Source organism: Taudactylus pleione, unplaced genomic scaffold (assembly GCF_031769625.1).
Source record: "Taudactylus pleione unplaced genomic scaffold, aTauple2 ptg000025l, whole genome shotgun sequence".
Lineage (NCBI taxonomy): Eukaryota > Metazoa > Chordata > Amphibia > Anura > Myobatrachidae > Taudactylus > Taudactylus pleione.
In genome coordinates this window covers 8,211,280-8,236,984 of record NW_028284427.1, presented here as the reverse complement: position 1 = coordinate 8,236,984, position 25,705 = coordinate 8,211,280, and the positions used below count along the sequence as shown (strand labels likewise).

At 44.5% G+C, this 25,705-nt stretch overlaps 1 protein-coding gene across 1 annotated transcript in view; it reads right to left on the bottom strand.

Moving 5' to 3' along the window:
- The window catches only part of FSTL4 (follistatin like 4), a 1,116,563-nt gene that overhangs the window by 23,947 nt on the left and 1,066,911 nt on the right, over nucleotides 1-25,705 (bottom strand). The window contains exons 13-14 of the mRNA XM_088451183.1: nucleotides 4,834-4,983; nucleotides 4,080-4,187 (exon numbers count right to left, since the gene is read on the bottom strand). Of these exons, the coding sequence (XP_088307309.1) occupies nucleotides 4,080-4,187; nucleotides 4,834-4,983 (258 nt within the window). The remainder of the gene's footprint in view (nucleotides 1-4,079; nucleotides 4,188-4,833; nucleotides 4,984-25,705) is intronic.

The window sequence follows — 25,705 nt, the reverse complement described above, 5'->3', positions numbered from 1 at the left end:
AATAATGTTTTATAAAAAAAAATATATATAAAAATGAAAATACATTTATTATGTCCTCATTAAGGGATATCATGAAATGTTTTGTAGAGTGGATTTATTTTCCTTTGTCTTTCAGCCCTTGGCTCAAACTGTACAGCACATTTTGTTTTCTATTTCCAGCTTACTTCAGGATGGTGAATTTCATGTGATTTTCAGAACAAATTAAGAACATCCACTAAATAGCATGTTTTTAGGCTATGAAATGTTTGCAGTTCACACAGAAAATCACAGCCTGGCATCTCACTCCATTGTTACTTGTATACAAAAGATGAGGCATGTGTAAGCTAAACAAATTAAAATTCAAAATATAATTTACAAATACTGTAATATATTTCTGCACTATAATTTTATTATGTGCTTCATTAACTCTCATACATTAATGTGGTAAGTTTTCTACATTCATTGGGCTAAATGTAATAGGGTGAGAGTTTAGATAATGTGAGAGTTTGGCAGTAACCTCTGACACTTTTTAAACTCGGCCAATAGAGGTAATAGAGCCTGAGAACATGCAAACTCTTATTTTTTACACTAAAACTCTCACAATTTAAACTCTCAGATGTTTTCCCATTTTGAAGATAAAAGTCGACCAATGTGAGCGTTTACTGCTAAACTCCCACATTTTCTAAACTCTCACCCTATTACATTTGGCCCATTATGTTAGCTCAACTAACATTTATTTTATGCACAGAAAACACGCAATTATTTTAATATGTTTTGATGTATATCACAATAAATATATTTAAAATGTTGTGCAGGTGAAGAGGAATGCTGTACTGCATTAAACAGTAAAAAATATGTGGTGGTGGACAGGGGCGCAGAGAGGGGGGGAAGCGGGTACTATTTACCCGGGCCTGCTGAAGGGGCCCAGGTCTTGCAGTCTGCCCCCCCGCCCCAGCCACTGCCAGCAGCTTCTCTCCCTAGCCCAGCACACATGCTGCTTTCACCAGTGGCGTAACTATACATTTTGCTCCCCCCTGCCAATATTTTTTCTGTTGCCCCCCCCCATATAACCCCCCCTCTGCATTTTGGTAAAATAATTACAGGGCCATTTATACGCAATTTGGCTCCCAGTGTAAAAGTAAAAACTTTGCTCCCACCCCCCCCTAGACAGTTTACAGTAGTGCCCTTAAACAGTGCCCCCAGAAGTGGTCCCACTATGCAGTGCCCCAGGTAGTCATCCCCCTATGCAGTGCCCCTTATATAATGCCCTCAGTAGTAGACCCCTTAAATAGTGACCCCAGTACTAACCCCCCAGCAGTGCCCCCAGTAGTAGTATTCCTCCCCCAGCAATGCCCCCAGTAGTAGTGGTCCCACCAGTGCAGTGCCCCCAGTAGTGGTCCCGCCAGTGCAGTGCCCCCAGTAGTGGTACCACCAGTGCCTCCAGTAGTAGTCCCCACCAGCAATGCCCCCAGTAGTAGTTCCACCCCTGCAATGCCCCCAGTAGTAGTCCCCCCCAGCATTGCCCCCAGTAGTAGTCCTCCCTCCCAGCAATGTCCCCAGTAGTAGTCCTCCCTCCCAGCAATGCCCCCAGTAGTAGTAAACAACCCCCCAGCAATGCCCCCAGTAGTAGTCCCCCCTCCCAGCAATGCTCCCAGTAGTAGTAGTAGTAGTAAACCCCCCCAGCAATGCCCCCAGTAGTGGTAGTAGTAGTAAACAACCCCCCGCAACAATGCCCCCAGTAGTAGTAGTAGTAGTAAACAACCCCCCCAGCAATGCCCCCAGTAGTAGTAGTAAACAACCCCCCCAGCAATGCCCCCAGTAGTAGTAGTAGTAGTAAACAACCCCCCCCAGCAATGCCCCCAGTAGTAGTAAACAACCCCCCCTGCCAGACAGACAGACACACAAAATCCACTTACCTTGATCAACGCTCCGGCACTGGCTCCTCCGTCCGGCGTCCTCCCGGGCAGGCCCGCTCTGCATGATGGGAGAGATGTCATGACATCTCTCCCATACCACCCACTGCGGGAGCCGGAAGAGCACGGCTCTGGCAGTGGGCACAAGACAAGCAGCCGATGAGTCTGTCTGACTCATCGGCTGCTAAAACAAACACACAGCTGCCAGCGCCGGCGACTGTGTGTTTGTTATACTAGTGTAGTGCGGACAGCACTTATGTGTGGTCCGCACTACCGCCCTGCCTGCGTGACTAACAGATGCTAGAGGTCCAGTAGGACCTCTAGCATCTGTCTCCTCCTAGGCGGCGGCCATTTTTGGAGGGCCATTTTCTGCAGATTCCATGCAGACGTCTAGTCCGCATGGAATCTGCGGCCACCTCGCCCCATAAGCCCCCGCGCCTCCAAGCCACCGCGGGGTCTGCGGGGGCTGTAGTTACGCCACTGGCTTTCACGCTATGTGCTAGGATAGAGAGAGAGACTGCTGCAGCAGCAGTCAGTTCTCTCTCTCCCTGCATTATAAGCGGGAGGGGGGACCAATTGCGACCTCATCCCCAGACACCTGCGCCCCCTATGCAGAGCACGCGGCCGCGAACATATTCATTCTTTTTTTTTAACAAGGGGGTCTGGCCACACCTCTCCGGTTGGCCATGCCCCTCCTTGTACCTGGGCCCGGCAGAGCTGTTGGCAGCCCTGGTGGTGGATAATGTGTGTGGTTAAAAATCATATATACATAATATGAAAGTGATACATTTGAAGGTCAAAATTGCTAATGTGTGCTGGCTTTAACACATCATGTAAATGACAGGGTTTTGTGGAGTACTCTCAGAGTCGACACTACCATTAAGAAATCCTAGGCAGATGCCTAGGTTGCCAATAATTAGGGGCATTTAAAATAATATGCCGTCTGCCGACATGAAGGAGCAAAAGTCAATAACTTCTTTCATGTGAAGCTGCTACTCCATGTCAGGATTAATAGAATATCACGATTAAAAATTATTAAACTCTAAGGGTCAAATGTAATTGGGTGAGAGTTTAGAAAATGTGACAGTTTTCTCACACTTTTTAAATTCAGCCAATGAAATAAAGTCCGCGGACATGCAAACTCGCATGTTTTTCAGACTCAAAAAACTCTCGAGACTTAAACTGTCATCCAGATCTTTTCCCATTTTGAAGATACAACTTGACCAATGTAATAGTGTGAGAGTTTTCTGCTAAACACTCACATATTCTAAACTCTCACCCTATTACATTTGGCCCTAAGTATATTGGATGAAGCTGAATACTCATCATTATTATTTTTTCTTTATTATCATGTGCACATGCATTGCTTCTTTTCTTGTAAATGTTCTTAGTGTTGTAAGGTGGTCTGAAAAATATTTACATTTTATTGACCATGCGACATTTAGACTTTTTATTTCCATCCGACCAATTTGGGCATGGGTGAAGAGTAAATGCTTATAATCCTCTTCACTCCCAGAATAACCATCACATGCAGTAGTACTGCTATCTCATACTGCCCAAACTGCAACAAATAGCCACAGGCATTCATTATAAATATCAGATAGCTACATTGTCAACAAATTCCTTGATCAAAGTTTATGTTGTTTCTCTTCTGTTGCTACAAGAGTTGGTTCCGATTTGCAAAGAAATGCAGGTTAATAATGGTGCAAAAAATATGAACAAATCATGAGTATTATTCCTGACATATAATATATAAATAACAAAACAATGAACATTTGTTAACAATATGGACCATACAAAGTAACTTGTGCCAATCTACCAAGGCTTACTCTGCAACTAGGAACAGATTGGAGAATAGAATAAATGGGGAAAATTTTATAGGAATTTAAAAACTTTTTTACAATTATCACAACAGTTATTAAGGACACTTTTAGTCATTTTATTGTTGACCATAACTTAACTGATTTTTCTCCTCACCTCCGTCACATGGCATTTCAAACACTTTTACAATATTTTACAATAGTTGTGTTAAATAATCAATAACTATGTAAAATCTTGGCTGCATCTATAGACATACGTGTGGGGAAGAAAGTACTAGGGCATAAGTCAAAACCTTTGGAAAAATAACTCCATCAATGTTGTAATGATTAACTCAAACAGATTTATGTCAACCAAAAATATACTAACCTGCAATGTTGGATGTGATTTATTTATGTCTCCCCAGCTAAGGATCCAAACTTGATCATGTGATTTGTCATAAATTAATTTGGATGGATAAGGATCGACTTCTACTGTCTTAAAAAAAAACCAGAAATAATCATTACAAAAATAAATAAAAAAATGTTACCTTATGGACTCATTGGTGTGTGATCTCTAGTCCATTTGGATACATAGCCATTGTATTTATCACAACAAAACACAGATATAAATAGGAATAATGAATGCAAATAACTATGTAATTATTATGTTACTTATATAGCAATAGCATATTCCGTTACACTTTACAATTGGGAGGAAACAGTAATAGAACAAGACTGGGTAATAACAGACAGATGTAGATTTTAGAGGGCACTGATTACAAGTTTACATTCTATATATTCTTATAAAACAACTTCCTTCTTATCAGCATAAAAATGGATCATTGTTTTGATAAGTACTGTAGTGTTTCATAAGAAGTGATAAAATGAAATATATTTACAGTTGGTGCTATTTAAAAAAAAAAAAAATAACAAGCATCCACACCGGTGCTGCACAGACAATGCAACCCAATAATGCTATCACGGTTTTCAGGGTGTTAAAGAACTTTGCGAAATCTAGCAACTTTCAGTTTATCCCAGAAGTCAAGAATAACATTTTTTCATGGATAAATGGGGAGTAGAATCGGCCGCCCTTACCAGTGAAATATTTATCATATGTATCTATGCATTTATAAAGAGTTTACCTGTTTAACCTTTTGCATCTGGATATCAATGATTAAAACCCTGTTCTGTGTCGGCTGTGAGACATAAATGTATTTCTCCCTCACGTTGATGGCTGATGACCATGAGCACGTTTGGTCTGGATCGCCTTCATGTTTTTCACACATCTCATCCTGAGTGGAAGAACATGACAAACATTAATTAGGGAGAGAAGTTTCTCAGTGGCTCACATTGCTTGTACCATGGACATAATATTACTTCCATGGTAACAGATAGTAGGGTAGTACAAATGATGATTTCCATCACACTAAAGTGATTAAACTCAGAGGGGCATATTTATTAACCCAATTTTCTGGGAAATCCCCTAAAAATGGACATTTCTCTTACAGTTTACCATACAGTGGCAATCCCAACACCTGTTAGAATCCCGGCACTGGCATCCTGACAGTAAGTATTGGGGTTAGGGGGAGGGTTAGGCACTAAGGTGGGTTAGGTTTAGGGTGCAGGGAGGGATAGGATAGGTTTAGGCACCACTATAATCTCCACAGTGCATCACTGAATATGCCTCTCTGTAGAAGTACCAGAATGCATCACTAAATATGCCTCTCTGTAGAAGTACCAGAATGCATCACTGTATATGCCTCTCTGTAGGAGAGCTATAGTCCCCACAATGCATCACTGAATATGCCTCTCTGTAGGGTTATTATAATCCCCACAGTGCATCAATGAATATGCTTCTCTGTAGGAGTACTACAATCCCCAGAATGCATCACTGAATATGCTTCTCTGTAAGAGTACTATAATCCTCACAGTGCATCACTGAATATGCCTCTCTGTAGGGGTACTATAATCCCTGAGGGTGCATCAATGAATATGCCTCCCTGTAGGAGTACTATAATCCCCACAGTGCATCACTGAATATGCCTCCCTGTAGGAATACTATAATCCCTGAGGGTGCATCACTGAATATGCCTCTCTGTAGGAGTACTATAATCCCCACAGTGCATCACTGAATATGCATCTCTGTAGGAGTACTATAATCCCCAGAATGCATCACTGAATATGCCTCCCTGTAGGAGAGCTATAATCCCCACAATGCATCACTGAATATGCCTCTCTGTAGGGTTACTATAATCCCCACAGTGCATCAATGAATAAGCTTCTCTGTAGGAGTACTACAATCCCCAGAATGCACCACTGAATATGCCTCTCTGTAGGAGTAATATAATCCTCACAGTGCATCACTGAATATGCCTCTCTGTAGGGGTACTATAATCCCCACAGTGCATCACTGAATATGCCTCCCTGGAGGAATACTATAATCCACACAATGCATCAATGAATATGCCTCTCTGTAGGGTTACTATAATCCCCACAGTGCATCAATGAATAAGCTTCTCTGTAGGAGTACTACAATCCCCAGAATGCATCACTGAATATGCCTCTCTGTAGGAGTAATATAATCCTCACAGTGCATCACTGAATATGCCTCTCTGTAGGGGTACTATAATCCCCACAGTGCATCACTGAATATGCCTCCCTGGAGGAATACTATAATCCACACAGTGCATCAATGAATATGCCTCTCTGTAGGAGTACTATAATCTCCACAGTGTATCACTGAATATGCCTCTCTGTAGGAGTACTATAATCCCCAGAATGCATCACTGACTATGCCTCTCTGTAGGAGAGCTATAATCCCTACAATGCATCACCGAATATGCCTTTCTGTAGGGGTACTATAATCCCCACAGTGCATCACTGATTATGCCTCCCTGTAGGAGTACTATAATCCCCACAGTGCATCCCTGACTATGCCTCTCTGTAGGAGTACTATAATCCCCACAGTGCATCCCTGACTATGCCTCTCTGTAGGAGTACTATACTCTCCACAGTGCATCACTGAAAATGCCTCTCTGTAGGACTACTATAATCCCCACAGCCACAGTGCATCACTGAATATGCCTCCTTGTAGGAGTACTATAATCCCTGAGGGTGCATCAATGAATATGCCCCTCTGTAGGGGTACTATAATCCCCACAGTGCATCACTGAATATGCCTCTCTGTAGGAGTGCTATAACCCCCAGAATGCATCACTGAATATGCCTCTCTATAGGAGAGCTATAATCCCCACAATGCATCACTGAATATGCCTCTCTGTAGGGTTATTATAATCCCCACAGTGCATCAATGAATATGCTTCTCTGTAGGAGTACTACAATCCCCAGAATGCATCACTGAATATGCCTCTCTGTAAGAGTACTATAATCCTCACCAGGGGCTGGCTGGCAACTTTTAGCCTGGGGGGCAAATGCATGCAGGCGGCCCTGGCAGAGGAGTAGTGTGTAGCAAGGGTGCCCGAAAAACGTGCGTGCTACGGCGCCGCCCCCCCTCAAGTGTTCCAGGGAGTAATGTAAGGTAAAAATAAAGATTAGGGGCAGCCCCCTGTCGTAGTGCCCATATGCAGTGCCCCCGTGTGCCACAAGAGAGAACACCCTTATGCAGGCCTCCAGTAGTGCCCCCAGTAGTAATCCCCCATATGCAGTGCCCCTTGTGCCCCCAGTAGTAAGCCCCTTATATAGTGCCCCCAGTAGTGGTCCCCCCTGTGCAGTGCCCCTTGTGCCCCCAGTAGTAAGCCCCTTATATAGTGCCCCCAATAGTGGTACCCCCTATGCAGTGCCCCTTATATAGTGCCCCCAGTAGCAGTCCACCCCCCATGCAGTGCCCCCAATAGTGGTAACCCTTATGCAATGCCCCTTAAATAGTGGCCCCAGTTGTAGTCTCCCCCATATGCAGTACCCCCAGTATTGCCCTTTATATAGAGCCCACAGCAGTGGTCCCTAGATGCAGTGCCCCCAGTCGTAGTCCCCTCTCCCTATGTAGTGCCCCTAGTAGTAGTCCCCTCCCCCCTATGCAGTGCCCCTAGTAGTAATCCCCTCCCCTTGTAGTGCCCCTAATAGTAGTAGTACCTCCCTTGTAGTGCCCCCAGTAGTAGTAGTCCCCCTCTTGTAGTGCCCCCAGTAGTAGTAGTCCTCCCCTTGTAGTGCCCCAGTAGTAGTAGTCCCCCCCTTGTAGTGCCCCCATAGTAGTAGTCCCCCCTTGTAGTCCCCCCACTTGTAGTGAACCCAGTAGTAGTAGTCCCCCACCCCCCTTGTAGTGCCCCCAGTAGTAGTAGTCCCCCACCCCCTTTGTAGTGCCCCCAGTAGGAGTAGTCCTCCCCTTTGTAGTGCCCCGAGTAGTGGTCTTCTCACTGTAGTGCCCCCAGTAGTAGTAGTCCCACCAGTAGTAGTAGTCCCCCCATTTGTAGTGCCCCCAGTAGTGGTCTCCTCATTGTAGTGCCAGACCCCCCCCAGTAGACACACGTAATATAAAAAAACTAAATAAAAAAACCCACTTACCTGAATCCCCGCTCCCGCTGCCGCCATCTGCTCCTCCGTCTATCCTCCCGTGCCGGGCAGCTCTGCATTATGGGAGAGACGTCATATGACATCATGACGTCTCTCCCATTGCCCACTGCAGGAGTCGGAAGATGGAGCGGCTCCTGCAGTGGGCGCAGCAGCAGCTAATGAGAGTCTAACAGACTCTCATTGGCTGCTGATCAAAACAAACACACAGCTGCCGGAGCCAGCGGCTGTGTGTTTGTCTCTTGTGTAGTGCTGACTGAACTCCGTCCGGTCAGCGCTACACACGCGGTGCAGTCTGTGTCACAGTGACACAGACTGCCCGCGGCCCACATGACGCTGCGGCCCGGGAGGCACATGGCACCCTGCCCCCCGGCCCAGCCCGCCACTGATCCTCACAGCGCATCACTGAATATGCCTCTCTGTAGGGGTACTATAATCCCCACAGTGCATCACTGAATATGCCTCCCTGTAGGAATACTATAATCCCTGAGTGTGCATCAATGAATATGCCCCTCTGTAGGGGTACTATAATGCCCACAGTGCATCAATGAATATGCATCTCTGTAGGAGTACTATAATCCCCAGAATGCATCACTGAATATGCCTCTCTGTAGGAGAGCTATAATCCCCACAATGCATCACTGAATATGCCTCTCTGTAGGGTTACTATAATCCCCACATTGCATCACTGAATATGCCTCTCTGCAGGAGTACTATAATCCTCACAGTGCATCACTGAATATGCCTCTCTGTAGGGGTACTATAATCCCCACTGTGCATCACTGAATATGCCTCGCTGTAGGAATACTATAATCCGCACAGTGCATCAATGAATATGCCCCTCTGTAGGAGTACTATAATCCCTGAGGGTGCATCAATGAATATGCCCCTCTGTAGGGGTACTATAATCCCCACAGTGCATCACTGAATATGCATCTCTGTAGGAGTACTATAATCCCCAGAATGCATCACTGAATATGCCTCTCTGTAGGGTTACTATCATCCCCACAGTGCATCAATGAATATGCTTTTCTGTAGGAGTACTACAATCCCCAGAATGCATCACTGAATATGCCTCTCTGTAGGAGTAATATAATCCTCACAGTGCATCACTGAATATGCCTCTCTGTACGGGTACTATAATCCCCACAGTGCATCACTGAATATGCCTCCCTGTAGGAATACTATAATCCGCACAGTGCATCAATGAATATGCCTCTCTGTAGGAGTACTATACTCTCCACAGTGTATCACTGAATATGCCTCTCTGTAGGAGTACTATAATCCCCAGAATGCATCACTGACTATGCCTCTCTGTAGGAGAGCTATAATCCCCACCATGCATCACTGAATATGCCTCTCTGTAGGGGTACTATAATCCCCACAGTGCATCACTGATTATGTCTCCCTGTAGGCATACTATAATCCGCACAGTGCATCACTGAATATGCCTCTCTGTAGGAGTACTATAATCCCCAGAATGCATCACTGAATATGCCTCTCTGTAGGGGTACTATAATCCCCACAGTGCATCATTGAATATGCCTCTCTGTAGGAGTACTATAATCCCCACAGTGCATCCCTGAATATGCCTCTCTGTAGGAGTACTATACTCTCCACAGAGCATCACTGAAAATGCCTCTCTGTAGGACTACTATAATCCCCACAGTGCATCACTGAATATGCCTCCCTGTAGGAATATTATAATGCCCACAGTGCATCAATGAATATGCCTCTCTATAGGAGTACTATAATCCCCACAGTGCATCAGTGATTATGCCTCTCTGTAAGAGTACTATAATCCCCAGAATGCATCACTGAATATGCCTCTCTGTAGGAGATCTATAATCCCTACAATGCATCACTGAATATGCCTCTCTGTAGGGGTACTATAATACCCACAGTGCATCACTCCTCTGCAGAAAGTGTGCAAATCTATCATATTCTCTCTGCCTGGTTAGGTGCAACTGCTAGAGAGAGAATCATAGATATATTTAGTAATGTATAAATGTTCTCGTTATTTATTGCAAATTATTAGAAATATTATATTTAAAAAGTTGCTTTACTTGATTCTAAATGTGTCTTTACATAGGGCAAAGTTATTACATAGTTCATGTTTTTTAAAATTTTAAATAAGTTTTGAATCTTTTCATGTTCTTAAAGTTCTGTATGTTGAAACAGCAAAACATTGGTATCTGGGATTTCTAATGCTGGCTACACACTGACAGATACTGTATATTGCCCAATCCATTGAAGTGGCAATGTATCTGTAGTGGATCAACGGGGATCTACACCGTATATATCTTTGAACAACGTCGTTCACAGACATATCTAATTTGCCCTGCAGCACAGCCAATGTCGATATATATTGCAGATATATTGTTTCATTTAGGTGTCTGTAAGGCCCAATACGTCTGCAGTAGAAGTAATTGAATATGACATTACCAGTGGGCGGTCATATTCAAATAGCTCTGCTGGCAGATATATTTCCCAAATGATTGTAAGTGTATATGCACTTATCGATCCTTAGATAGGTCAGCCAGGTGTGTATACAGCTTAACACACCTCTGCCTTACATTCATGTATGCCTGTTATATATATTGTGTTACTTTACATCCCTTGTAATAATACAAATGTGGCATGTGTTTATTAAAAGAAAAAAAATTAATAACTAACAGTTAAAAAGTTATACCATAAAGTAAAAAAAACACCAGAGCTGGAAAACAACCTTCTGAGCAATCATTTATAGATTTTTTATTATACTTTTTATTTCAATAATTTAATTTATGCAAATAATGTACAAACTTTAAGTATGTCAAGCTGTATTATTAATATATGTCCATGATTATAGTATATAAACTATAAACATGTCTAGAGTGGTGTGAATTAACTATACAGGATTTCCACCATCATTAAATTGTTACACCTACATTATACCTACATTATATTAGGTTAAATTGATTTTTAATGTAAAATAAAACCTATTATCAATTGAGTATATACATTTTAGTGGAGTTCCATGAAATTACTGCTATATTTACAGGTAATCAACATCTATAATTAAAATATTTGATTGCTTTAATACGCTTGAGAAGATATAAGCACACTGTTTTTTATTTGGTACAGTGCTAGTTAATAGTTTGTTGATAGTTTACAATTGGTAGAGGTCAGTTGCCAGTCATAATCTGTTAGCTGACCCGTTGAGGTGGGGTTTAGCACTGGTATATTAAGGCTGGAGGAGGAGTCAACTGCCTCTTTCCAGTTTGTGATCCCGGACTGCTAAGTACCCTGTATCTGCTTTATTGCTGTTTTTTGACTAAAAACTGATAAAACTTTCAATTTCCTCTTCTTTTCGTTCACCGCCTTCTCAGTCTTACTCCCTGTCCTTCTATTCTCTTTCACCCTCCCCCTGCCTCTATCTTTCCCTCACTTTGTTGTGGACTCATTTCCCCCTCCCTTACGCGCCCCCACCATTGATTCAAACGTGCCCCATCCCCACCGTAATGCCCCCCCCGCCGCCTTGTTGAAGCGGCTAGACCTTTAGCGGTCGGCGCGACCTCTCCTTTGGCCCGAAGTGCGCGCATGTCAGCAGCGCGCGCAGGCCCCCGTCTCCCTCCCGCCACTGCAGTGGCAGATGGGCCATTCACATCCACCACACTGGCCCCTTCTACATCCGGGCTGCAAGCTTGGTTGGCGAGGGGTGCGGAGCAGGCACCTGGCACCCCCCACTTGACTAGTCCCCCAGGTGTTGGCAGAGCTGCGCGCCGGGCTTCCCCAGCCATTAGCCACTCCCTCTCGCATCCGGTGGCCATTTTAAGCCGTGAGTCTCCCCGTTCCCCGCCCGAAGCTGCAGCCGGGGCTTCCACACTCACCCCACTGGCTCCTTCAGCGTCTGGCCTCCAGGCTTGATCATCGAGGGGTGCCGCGAGGGCACCAGGCACCCCCCGCATGGCCAGCTACATGAGTGATGAATCCCCAGTGAGTAGCCACACCCCCTTGTCTCCGGTGGCCATTTTTGATGCTGATGAGGTTTTAACCTCCTCAGACTCCCCCCTCTCTGTCCTAGGGACTGGAGGTCTGGGGTTTACTTCAGCGCCTAGTGCGCAGGCTTCCCCTAGGAGACAGGAGAGCAGGCCATCAAGTTTAATGCACCAAAACACTACATTGCAATTCCCCAGGCCTTTTTTGCAGCAGGATAGAGCAACCCCTTACGGGTGCTCTTGGCTCAGGTTGATGGCACCAGTATTGACCCCCCCCACCTGCTGCAGCTTACACACATGCAGGACAGCAGGTTTGGAATTATGGGCCCACCCCCAATCCTGTGTTTGGTTTCTCCCCTTATTTTAGTCAAGGGTTGTACCAGCAGCCATTCCCGAACCCATTCATGGGGCTGAGCCAGCAATTTTATTCCACCTTATACGCACAGGATCCAGGGCTTTTTCACCAGCAAATCACGGCCACACCGGGCAAATTTGCCCCCATGCCCAAACAGGTTCAGTTCTTCCCTGGTCAGCACGCATGCCAACAGCCAGTGTATCTACCCAGCCATCAACAAGCCCTGGCCCCACCTCTGCCACCAACCCCAATGGTGTGTCAAGCACCCCCTACACAAGTCCCACCCCAGCCGCCAACACCAATGCTTCCTTCACCCGCGCAGCCCCCATTTACTCCCCCGCCACAGAGCGCCCCCCACGTATCCATTGCTACATGTGCACCTTCAGCTCCTGTCCCTAATGAAATTGTCTCAAGCCCACAGGTTTCCTTAGCTCAGCCGTTTGTGTCCGCATTGACTTCAAAGGATGTCGTCGCAGATGATCGCTTGTCGTAGTGTCAATGTGCGGTGGGCGCACTGCACAACGAGGGACATGCCTCCACATCCAGGGACGCTCCTGCGATCCCGTCGGCGTCTCTATCAGGTGAGATGAGTATTGCAGTTCCTTTCATTTCTCAACTATCACATTCTGATGACTCTTCAGACTCCTAGTTCAGGGGAGAGGCCGCGCAAGCTCATGAAATATTTTGTGCAGCAGTTGAAGGGTAAGGGCAAAAGTCCTAAAAGAGCAGGTAGTGTAGCGGCCAGTTTGGTTCCAGATGCTTCGGGGGATGCGGTGCATTGCTCCAACAAGGCAATATTGAGGGGCATTAGCTCCAAGATAAGGGAGCGGATACGAAGAGGTCATTATGTCGACATGTTCGCTATCATGCATGGCGCTAAGAAAGCGTTAGACGCAGCAAAGAACAGGGGAGTGGCAGCGGAGGAGCTATCAAAATTGGCTTACTGGTGTGTATGTGTTTGTTGCGTGCTACATTGAGACACGCCCAGCTGAATGCATGAATGTGCTGAAATACTTACATTTAGTGCAGGGCATGCAGGTGTCGGCTAGGCACAAGGTTTGGAGACAGTATGATGAGCTTTTTAGGAAAAAGTAGGATGGCCAGAAAATTTTCAGTGTTGGTTTTAAAGATGTAGAGGTGTGGCTGGAAGTTACGCAGCAGGCCCGAGCAGTTGTCGAGCCTACTGTTGGATGTAAACACCCCTTTCCAGCCCACCCAGGTTTTAACACTGGAGGGAAGGGGAAGTGCTATGCGTTTAATAATGCCCAGTGTAGCAGAGGGGCTAGTTGCCACTATCGGCACATGTGCACGCTTTCTGGTGGAAGTCACCCAGCAAAGGACTGCAATAGTCCTGGAGGTTCCGCAGCAGGAAAGGGGGATCAGCGTGCAGGCACTAAGTAAAGCTGCGTCTCCAATTAAGATGGAGGTGTTAGAGCGTTGGTTGAGGCGGTATCCTCTGAGAGAGGAAACAGCCTTCCTATTACAGGGCTTTAAGGAGGGTTTTAGGTTACCGTTGGTTCATCCTATTCTAGTTGTAGCTAAAAGGAATTTGAATTCAGCTAGGGATTTTCCAGAGGTTGTGGCAGAGAAAATAGAGGTAGAGCTGAGTTTGGGGCGTATGTGTGGCCCTTTTACCTCCCCGCCAGTGGAGAATCTTTGCATTTCCCAGCTGGGCGTGGTACCAAAGAAGGAACAAGGAAAGTTCAAGTAATACAACACCTATCTTACCCGGAAGGAGGGTCAGTAAATGACGCTTTAAATCCAGTCAATTGTAGTGTCACATACCAGTCATTTGAGGATGCACTAGGTATCATGCGGGATTTTGGAAAAGGGGCTTTGTTAGCAAAGATGACGTTGAATCGGCTTTCAGGTTGCTCCCTTTACATCCCGAGTCATTTAGGTTCATGGGTTTTCGGGTAGGCGGTTCGTTTTACATGGATAAGTGTCTACCTATGGGCTGTTCTATTTCTTGTTCCTTTTTTGAGTGTTTTAGCTCTTTTTTACAGTGCTGTCTTCAAGCAGGTACTGGCCAGTCAGGCGTCACTCATTACCTCGACGATTTCTTTTGGTAGGGCCGGCCGATATCGCAGTCTGTAGCGAACTGCTGTTTTTGGTACAGGCGTTTTTTTTGTTCAATGGGGGTCCCCATTGCACACAAAAGACGGAAGGGCCTGTTATCAGGTTGTCTTACCTAGGTATTGAAATTTACACTGATTTGGGTTTGTGTAGGCTTCCCTATGAAAAAGTGTAGAAGATTAGCGAGTTGTTATTGAAATTTGTGTCAGTTAAGAAAATATCTTTGAAGCAGCTGCAGTCACTGCTAGGCTTGCTCAATTTCACTTGTAGCGTCATTCCCATGGGTAAGGTTTTCTGTTGCAGGCTGGAGCGAGCCTCCGCAGGCATCACTAAGCTCACCATATGATTTGCCTTTCCAACGGACATGACGGAGGATTTAAAGGTCTGGTTAAGATTCCTACATGAATTTAATGGAATTCGCATTTGACTCGCTTCATATGTGGCTAATTGCGAACTTCAGTTGTTCACAGACACTTCAAGGGCATTGGGTTTTGGAGCATTTTTTATCGCGAATGGCGCACAGAGGCTTGGCCCGATTCATGGTACTTGGAGGGTTTGACACGTAATCTACTCCTGTTGGAACTATTTCCAATTGTAGTAGCAGTTGAACTCTGCGCTTCGAGGTTCAGCAATCAGAAAATTGTATTTTGGTGCGATAACTTGGGTTGGTTCAGGCTATTAACAATCAGAGGTCGGTCTGCCCCCAAGTGTGGAGGCTGCTTAGGCATTTAGTTTTCGTCTGCCTGCTGAGGAATATATTTTTTTGGCCAAGCATGTTCCAGGTGTGGAAAATGAGATTGCTGATGCCTTGTCTCTTTTCCAGTGGGATAAGTTTAGGTTACTGGCCCCGGCAGCCAGGACTCATGGATTGCCTTGTCCTGATTGTGTCTGGCAGATCATAAATCCGGCATTGAGGGACTCTCTTTGAGAGCACTGGCTCAAAGTACGTTGAGGTCCTATTCTGCAGCTTGGAATGAATGGCATGGGCATGAGAGTGGGTGTTCAAAGGCTTCTATGTCTTGCGCTTTGGCTGGCATTTCCTATTTCTCGCAGCTGAATGGTTTGACTGATCCTACAAAGTCATTTATTATCACTAAAGCCCTTAGAGGCTGGGTGAGGGAGCAGGCGACTTTAGGTGATTCACGTAGGCCAATAGATGTGGGTATGTTGAGAGATTTAGTTCTAGCAGTCTCAGAAGTAGCTAAGAGTAATTTCGAAGCGACTTTGTTTAGTTTGTCCTTTGCGCTGGCATTTTTTGGCGCTTTACGGGTTGGGGAGTTAGTAGCAGCGAGTAAAAAATCAGCCAACTCACAGTTGTTTAAGGGTAATGTTGTAGTTGATTAATTTAATATTGTTAAAAATCAGAAGTCAAAAATGGATCAGATGGGGAGGGGGCGTTGGATTTCTGTCCCCTCGCATCCGGAGCCGAGCCAACAGGTATAATCAGCAGCGTCCAAAAGGGGGGGGGTTCAATGGCTTGTTCATGAAGATCTTTCCCCCCTATCTAAGTTCCAGTTTACAAGTGTATTCAATAGTTGCCTGATAGCCTTAGATGTGCCGATTGAAGATTACGGCACCCATTCATTTAAGATTGGGGTGCCAACTTGCGCTGCGGCATCTGGTTCTTCCGCGGAGGCAATTAAGCACTTAGGTAGATGGAAATCTTCGGCTTACAAGAGTTATATAAGGGGGGATAAGTTGCAGAAGTAGTAGTGCTCCTGGTGTGTTTGTTCTTTAGGAAACCCAATGCCTTATGCTACCCGCCACTAGGGGGGATTGGAGTTCTTTTCACTTTTGCCCTCAAATAAAGAGGTTTTGTGTCGTTCACCTCCATCTGGGTCACCTAAATAACTCAGTCCCCCCCCCCCCCCCCCGTTTTCGTTCCTGGTTATGAGTTTTTTAATATTATTATTATATTTTATTATTGCTATGTTATATGATTTTTCCCATTGCAGGTTTTTTGAGGAAAGATTGCAGAGTGTGGATTGCTGGCCATTCTTTTGTGTACTGGGCTAGCAGGCATAACTGCGCCAGCTTAGCCCCTTTTAAGGTCCGATGGATTGGGTTGAGAGGTTTTAGGTGGAGCGGCCTACCTTCTTTGGCAGTCTGAGAGCAAGTGGGGGATCCCTGATTGTCTAGTCGTGCACTTAGGTGGTAATGACCTTGGCACGTGTAAGGGAGTTGAACTGATAATCGCCATTAAGAGGGATTTGAGGTTAATAGCAGAGCGCTGGCCACAGATTAAGCTTTGTTGGTCCGAGATAATTCCAAGGAGGTTCTGGCATGGTAACCAAGGTGGGGCAGCCCTAGACAGAGGGTCTCATTCAGATCCGCTCGCGAGCGCAGGACGCTCACAAGCAGGTCGATGGTGCCCAAATGCGCATGCGCACGTCGGAGGGAGCTCCGTCATGCGCATGCGCGAGACCCGAACAACAACGGCCAAGCCATTGTTATGGGTCTCGCACTAAAGGGGGCGTGCTGTCGATGGTGACTGACAGCACGCCCCCTTTAGTGGGCGTGCCGGGGGCGTGGTTGCCAGACGGAGGCGTTCCCATGGGATCGCCTACCGTCTGGGTCCGGCCCCACTGACATCACTAGTGGGAGTGATTTTGGCTCTGATAGAGCCAAAATCACTCCTGGGCTTGCGGCAGCGAGACCCTACCACAGGGTCTCGTCGCAAGCCCGATGGTCGCGATGGTCTTGACCATCGCAACCATCATCATGGACGCTCGCATAAGCTGTGGCTGGTCACCCACAGCTATGCGAGCGTCCAAGAGGCCGCTCCATTTTCAGGTAGGAGGGCCCTGATTCAGAGCTAGCGCTCTGGTCAGAGCGTCCGGCTCTGAATCAGGCCCAGAGTTAGAACGAAGCTGAATGCTGTGGAAGTTTGTGGTTGGTTTGGATGGGCGTGTTATCAGACACCCTCGTCTTCGTTATGAGGAGGCGCATTTATATAGGCCGGATGGAGTGCACCTCACCGAGGAAGGTTTAGAGTTTTCTTTCTTGGATATCATGGCCTCATTGAAATAATTCAGAGGGGCTAGGTTTTTTCTTTGGTGGCGTTATGTGGCCAATTTTTGACCACGTCATTGGCGGAAAGCAGTGCTCCTCGGTGGCTGAATTTAGTGCAGCAGAGCTTGGCTAGCATTCCCCTTTGAGAGAGGCGAGTCAGTTTCTACTTTAGGGGAGAACCAGGTCTTCATCCTAGGGAGGGACCAGCACTTTGCTAGTTAAGGGGAGGTGGTACTACCCAGGATGGCTTGCGCACGGGATGTAAAACTCCGCCCCATTTTGGTAAGCCGAACAATTAATTACGAGCTGTAGACCGAGGTAGCACTGCTCTTTCACCACCAGGACTAATTAATTCAATTCTAATTTCATATAAATAATAATAAATTTTTCCAATTCTATACAGTTGGCTGTGTCTTATTTATTTAGTTAAGTTAAGCTTAAGAGTGGTGTTTAAAATAATAAAACTATGGGTGACTTTTTATGTTTGTTACAGGATATCCAGCAATATGTAATTTTTATTTTGAGCAGTTTTTTTATTTGTGGAATATATTATTTTGAACTCATTAATTGTCTCTCACCATGGAAAGTGCTATAATTGTGCATGCTAATATTAATATCTAATTATCTTATGTGCGGTGCCATAATGTAGGGTACGCAAAACATTATAAATAAAAAAAAATATGAAATTTATTCTAAAATAATTAGAAAAAAGATACTGTAATTATGCAGCTATGATGCAATCATACCAGGAATTCCATAATTAACTATGCGGGCGATTCAATTCAGCGTGATGCAGAATAACCCCGGGAGGCTATTCAATTCACTGCACTGTTTGGTTGGACTTAAAGATTTCTTCTCGCACCCCCCTGAGGTTTGCGAGGAGAAATCTGACTAAAGGGCAAAGCCGCGCGGCTTTTTTCCTACTTAGCGCGGCGATGACAGCCGTGTGGCCGGCACTTTAAGTCGGAGAATGCTGGTTCCCGGGACTAAACACCCAGGTTAAGTTGCGAGAACCGGCATTATCCTACTCAACCTCTTCCTGACTAAGCAAACAGTGTTGTGACTTGAATAGCTCTGGGATTCCCTCCCGGAGCTATTCAACATAGCGCTAATCGCCCCCAATGAGTGGTAGAAATCTCTTTATGAATTTCAAAGGATGGTAACCAAAGCTTTATAAAGAACATTTATAAAGCTGAAAAGCTGTGAGCCTGTAGCAAATAAATATCATGCATCCATTTTTGTGCTATTGTGACTGTTTGTACTGAAACAAGACTGCAGCAACTGCATTGGTACACAATGTTGGTGTATGGGGACCATAATCTTTTAACTTAAGACTGCTACTGTGTCCTATTACCATAACCTATTGGCAGAGTAGCCTAGCAATGTGGAGTGAAATGGAATGATGCTAGACATATTTATTTCCCTGATAGATTACCAACCAGGATGAAATACACTTGGCCAAGGTATATATAATATTACATGTGTTTGCACAGTTCATTGGTGCTGATGGCTACATGTGGAACAGCTTAACCAGTTCTTTATTGAACCAGTTAGAACAACAAGTACTGTAGTATAAGACACAGGGGTATAACAGGTATAACGGCAGTGTAGAAGTAGCCTGGAGCTTATGGGTATTGCTGGGTGTTGTAATGCACCAGACATCTGGGTGATAAAAGAACCAGCAGATGTTAGCACTATTCCCCCTCACTATCGTGATGGGTGCATAGTGTACTTGCAGCAGCTTTACCTGTTCTGTACACAGCAAATAGATGGAAAGTCTCAGGGTTGTGTCTGTTCATGAGGAACACCAGGGAGAAAGATGATGGGAGACACTGCACATGCGCAGTAGCAAAAGTCAGAGGTTTGACCTCTTGCTCAGCTCTGGCAGGTCCTAGAGACTGCTGGCTCAGCATGGATGGAGGCAGAGCCAGAGTGCTCCTCATCAAACAGAAAAAAACTGCATTTTGTCCTTTATATGGTTTTCAAGATCATCTGAGAATATGCTCCATGTGGGGATAATACAATGGTATATAGTGTAAAGTACCATTTTTACATTCTGGGGGTATAAGTTATTGGGGACTTTCCTGATGCCTAGGAGCGGTGAACATGGACTGTTGTATTTAGAACTGTAATGGTTCTTAATTGTATCTAAATTTTCAAGGATGTAGAAATGTATGCTGCCTCTATTCCCATAATATGAGCTTACAGTCATTCTGGCACTGGATCTTCAAAGATTGTTCTAGATCTGGGGCGTCTGGACTTTAATGATATGGGATGTAAGTTTTGTTCACTGACTGTACAGTAGTCTATCGCTCTTGTATTTATTTGCAATTTAAGCCATGGTGACCAACAACATACCTTAAACAGCCCAGCAAAGAAGACATTGTATAAACATAAAAAAACCCTTACAAATAATAATTTTTTATCAACCTTAAATGTTATTTTACATATAATACAGATTATACTTTATTATGAGCGCAGTAGATGTGGCCTGGAAACTTTAGGGCAAGTTTACAGATGACAGGACTTCATTGCACTGTATGGTATCAGCAAGCTTTCCATAGTCAGGTGAGTAGGTGTTAATCATAAGCAGTTGTCATCAACTAGAGATGACTGGTAGTTGTAATTATTTCCAAATGTGACTTAAAAAGGTTCTTAACATAGGTATTATTTTATCAATTCATCAACTCATTCAGATTTGAAGATGTGACCATGTTACTGGCCATCTGGCAATTCTAGAATATCCCATAAGGGCAGATGGCCTGGCTGAGCAGCTCCTTCTCCCGGGCGCTCTGCTTGGCTAGCTTGTTTAGATAGGGCATGCCACTGTGACTCGTGGCACGCCCTGTGACGCATGGCTACATCATCTTTTCCCAAGCATGATCACTGACTAAATACCGGGACAGAATTTACATCCCAGTCCATCCCTGGTGTCATCACATTCAATGTTCATGCCAAAGAAGAAAGAAAGAATGTGGCAGCAATTTTCAGTTCTCTACTGCAAAATCATGGAAATGTCTCTGGAAGATCATTATGATGTTTTGTATCTCTTCCATGTAGCTACCAAAGTCAAGCAGTGTAAATTCAGTTTTTCTTGGACATCAGAATTTCCAGTTCTGCAGTACGTACTGCTTCAGACACAATCACAGCAATTTCAGTCACTGTTTGAATGAAGAGCCAACTGTTTGAACACTTTTTTGTTTTCTCCTTGTAACTGTAAATTCACTTAATTCAACAAAGGTGTGAATTCAGTTAGAAAAGCTAAATCTAGCAGCTACACTTCCAAGTCTTTGTATTCCACATCTCTGGAGAACAGAAACTCTTTAATTACAGACAACTCATCCATAAGACTTACAGTATATCTCTGCTTAGGGACAGACTGAGGCCAATATTTAGCCCCACCATCTGTGTCTGCGTGCACACCTTAGGAAAGTGCAAAAAAGAGGGGCATGGCGTATCGTGAGTTGCAGGGGCGTGGCTCTCGCGGCTAGCTCCCGTCTCTCTACATGTCGGCTGATCAGAGTACCGGGAGGCAGAGCTGCACTGGCCTATCAGCCATCAGCCCTTCTGACATTTGCCAGAAGAGCCAGATGGCCAGTCCGTTCCTGTCTCTGCTTAATAATTGGACATCAGTGTGAAACAAAAACTCAAGTGTGTTCTGTATATCTTCTTCCAGTTTTAACCAGAAGAGATTCCTCAGGAGACTTCTTGCAATGTCTTTGGCATATTTCCGATTAAGCATTTAACTATACAAAGCCTAATGATCACGTATGCAATGATTGAGAAAGTCAGGAAAGCTACAGTATCATAAACTTAGCACAGAGCTCATTGGTATGGCCAGCCAGAGTAGGTGATCCAACAGTGGTTATGGAAACAAGTTTGCAACTGTATTATTATCTAAACATTATCTTTATTGGGAGGTTTGGCCCAACTCTTTAGCAGACATCTTGAAAATCCATTCAAGGAAAAATGCACAGCTGTGATGTGTCTGATAATTCAATTGACTTATCGAATGGAAGTGAAAAGAAAACACATTTTTATTGGTCTCTTTTTCAGTTGCTTGAAAAAATCCATGGAAGTGTTTCTGGACAGCTGAATATCCTTAACAATTGAATCAATATCAGATTTGTTTTTAAAATCCTGAAACAAAATTTGTACTGCCTCTAACAATGCATCTTTGTCCACTTCATCACCTTAAAAATATATTTTGTGCTTTGCAAGTTTGCAGCTCATGCTCACCTGGAATGTCACCTGTAGCATCCTTCCATTTGCAGTTGGAGCTTGTAATGATTAATTGCTGAGCAGTATGATGCAATTTTAATTCTTTAATATTCTTCTTTCCTAATTCACTTTTATTAGAGAGAAACCTGCCATATTTACTGTATAGACCTTCAAAATGACTCTACAAATTCCCTTTCTATGCAGCACAGATGGATTCATTGTGGCTGATCGCGCCACAAACGTGCGCACACATCGCACCATGCGATTCCCCGCGCCGTTACGTTATGGTGCGCACTGTGATTGCACAATTCATTCCTATGGAGGCCCACTTGTGTACGCAGTGCGCAACCCCAGTGCGGGAGTGGGTCTCGTGCTATGTGTGGCACGATTCGCCGCGCCATCGGCAACACATTAGCTGGGCATATCTGTAGCTACACAGTTTGGTCTTTTTAATTTAACATAGGGCCTATTTCATATATGTACGTAAATTATTTACGGACATCTCCAATGTTTGCAGATCTGCACATGTGCAGGAGCCGCACCATGTACTGCAATGTCACTCACAGTGCCCCAAAAAACGCAGCATGGTTGACATGGTGCTGGCATTTTTTCTGGGTGGTGACAGTGCAGCGACAGGAAGCGCAGAAGAAAATGGGGGCTTGTTGGCCACATTTTCTGGGCGTGTCGAAGCCAGTGGCAATTTCACTGACCCCAGCAGCGTGATTTCATCGGACATACTGAGTGACCTGAGGATTACGCATATGTATGAAGTTCACGCTGTTGATCCCATGCTGAGGATCACAAAAGCCTGCAGTGAGCATCTTTTTACACAAGACACCTGCTGCAGCTTGTGCAAAATTAAGTACAGATACAAAGACGCAGTGGCTGTTGCTATAGTGTCTATCTTTGAATTAGACCCATAGTACCAATATATTTATTTTCCCACTCCATGTAAAAGTGGTATATTTGTAGCTTCTTGACACTCAATGCAGCACTCATACTAGTGGTGTAATTACTGCTGGAGCAGCCCATGAGGCTGCTACAGGACCCAGCATATTCATCCGATACAGAGACCCTCGTATTGTTCTTCTAAGACAATGAGCAGGGAGCCCCATTGGTCCTTTCAGTTCTAGAAAGAACAAAAATGTTCCCTCTCACTCTCAGCAGAAAATCAAATCCCCTTATTTTAGCACTAAAGCATCTAGTGGAAAACGTAATGTAGCTATTGTTTGTGTGCAAGCAAGCTCTGCTAGTATGCAGACAAAAGCAGCCTCCAGTTGAGTCTCTCATCCACTCTCCATAGCAGCAAAGAAGGGGTGCTCTCCTGACAGGCTAACAGACTTGGCACCACAGTTCCAGCACTAAAATTCCAATATAGTGGCAATTTGCGATGAAAAAAAAGAGAAGGGCAAAAGAAAGAGTAGCAGGGATAGATGCACTATGAGATACCTGTAGATTAACCTTTTGGCCACATCTGTTCTAGGGAAAAATATATGTGAATATGTTACTATTCAAAAAATTATAAATTGAGACATAAGGTGTGATCTCCCAGTGACCAGAGGTCTGATATTCCTAACCGCATACCCAGGCTTACATGATGGAGTAGGTGGAAGTAATGGCCTCTGGTTAGTGCTGGCAGGCGTTGTGCGGGCTGGAATCAGCTGGAACTGTGGAGAGTCTGAGGTTGCGGCCCAGAGCAGATAGGAGGTAAGTGGATGAACAGGGATCAAGTACTGGGATACTTTAGACGGTTTAGGGGCCAAGATGATGATAGAAGCTGGTCCCTAGTGAAGAGCTCACCAGGGTACGTCTGTTCTCTCTTTTAATATCTATATATAAATGTAGATGTTATTTTATTTGGAAGCCACATTATCAAGTTTATTAAACTGGCTGCCAGTTACTTTAAGAGAATGAGGACTTGCATGAAGAAAGTACCTGAAATATTGGACTGGCTAACCAACGTTGGCAGTTCAGATGATAATGAAACTTGTGAATCACAATTTTCACCTTTATCAAATCCTGACACAGAGATTTCTCTGCGTTTAGTCACACCTTTACAGGGACAGAGGACAATGTGTCAGGTCCTGGCATTGGTGAAAACAAAACACATCTAAAATTGCAATTAAGTACCATGATGAGCATGATGAGACAGGATGATAATTGATAGCTGATAACTATGAAACAAAAAAAGATGATTATGTTTTAGGTGATGATGAGTTAGCAGCCATGGCGCACAGTATAATGATACACACTCAAACTGACATGCTGGTACAAATTATAGAAAAAAGAAATGATTATTAAAAACCCTGCTGTATCCACATGTTAATGGGGGAGTTTTTGTGCCACATCAGAGAGGAGTCTGTGCTTTTGAATTAAAAGAAACACACAAACTCTTCAGTTATTCAAAAATCAACAAAACAGAAAAGTGTAGCAGAGAGAAAAATGTATCACCTCATGGTAACACACTTCACCAAACTATCACCAAAATAGCCTCCAAGGGAGAGAGTCACTCGGTGTTACCATTCCATTTTTTTTAATTCTCCCTAACCTGAATGGTATAAGATATAAAGTGGTATATAACAACAAGGCTATGCTTCATCAGTAAGTATAGAAAGCTCCTTGGGATGGAGCTTGTGCTCATGGCCCGTGACCTGCCCAGGCCCGCCGAGAGCAGTGGCGGGCCCAGGTAAAGGGGGCATGGCCTAATCGCAGGAGGCGTGGTCACACCCCTTTTGAGAAAGAACCCCAAAGAACAAGTTTTGCAGCGCAAACGGTGCTGCGCACTGGCGAGGGCGGCATTCTTAGCCCCCTCAGCCCAGCGCATAACCAGTGGGGGGCGCGATCAGCTTGATAGGAGATAGGAGACTGCTATGGCTGCTTCATAGCAGCGGCGAGCAGTCTCCCAGTGCAGCCCAGCACACAGCAGCGTGTGCTGGGCTGCTGTGATGTAAGAGGTGGGGAGCGGTGCCAGACCCGGGCCCCTCCAGCAGGCCTGGGTAATTTGTACCCGCCCCCCCCCCCTCTCGGCGCACCTGCCTGCAGAGAAGGAGCTGGGTGCCTGGCAAATACTAGGTGCCATCCTGGTCAAGGGGTAAATACACCCCTGTTTTCTTGTAATGCAAGTCTGCACTTCATGAACACAGTGATAAAGATTTGGGGCCAGCTACCACACAAACAAACATTAGGCATACTGTATGTGTTAGTGCTCAGTGAGCCAGTGAGCCACCGCGGTATTTAAACTGTCGGCGTCCCGCACACCGCGATGCCGACTACATCCCATTTTTACAGTAAAGCGTAGAACATGAATACAATCATCTGATTAGTTGATTTGGGTTATAGCACAGTTTTGTCACAGTTACTTGCGAAACAGTTCATATAAATATATAACAGTATAATTTTTAGACTACAGTAAAGCAATTAAAAAAGTTATTGATTATTGAAAAATTAAATATTGGGTAAGGAAAAAACGTATTCTTTAGTTTATCAGGATCCTAATTCAACACTTCTAAATATACATTCATTTACATATCCAAACAGTTTCCTTTTGTTTTTATATCCCAAATTGGATGCCAATTGTTATAAACTTTAACTGCACGCTCTTTCCATGTTTAAATCTTAAAGACCACATTACAGCATATAAATGCTTAGGCGGCTTTTACATTTCGAAAGTAGATGTGAAATAATTACCTGTTTTAGGTACAGTATTACTAAAATACATCGCCTTTGGATACTAAATTTAAGCAGAGCAATGTATTAGATAAGCAGCATTATTTTCTGCAAATGAAATTGCCATTAAAGTAAAGGGCTCAACTTAGCTAATAATTGCAAGATTGTAGAGTCAACTTA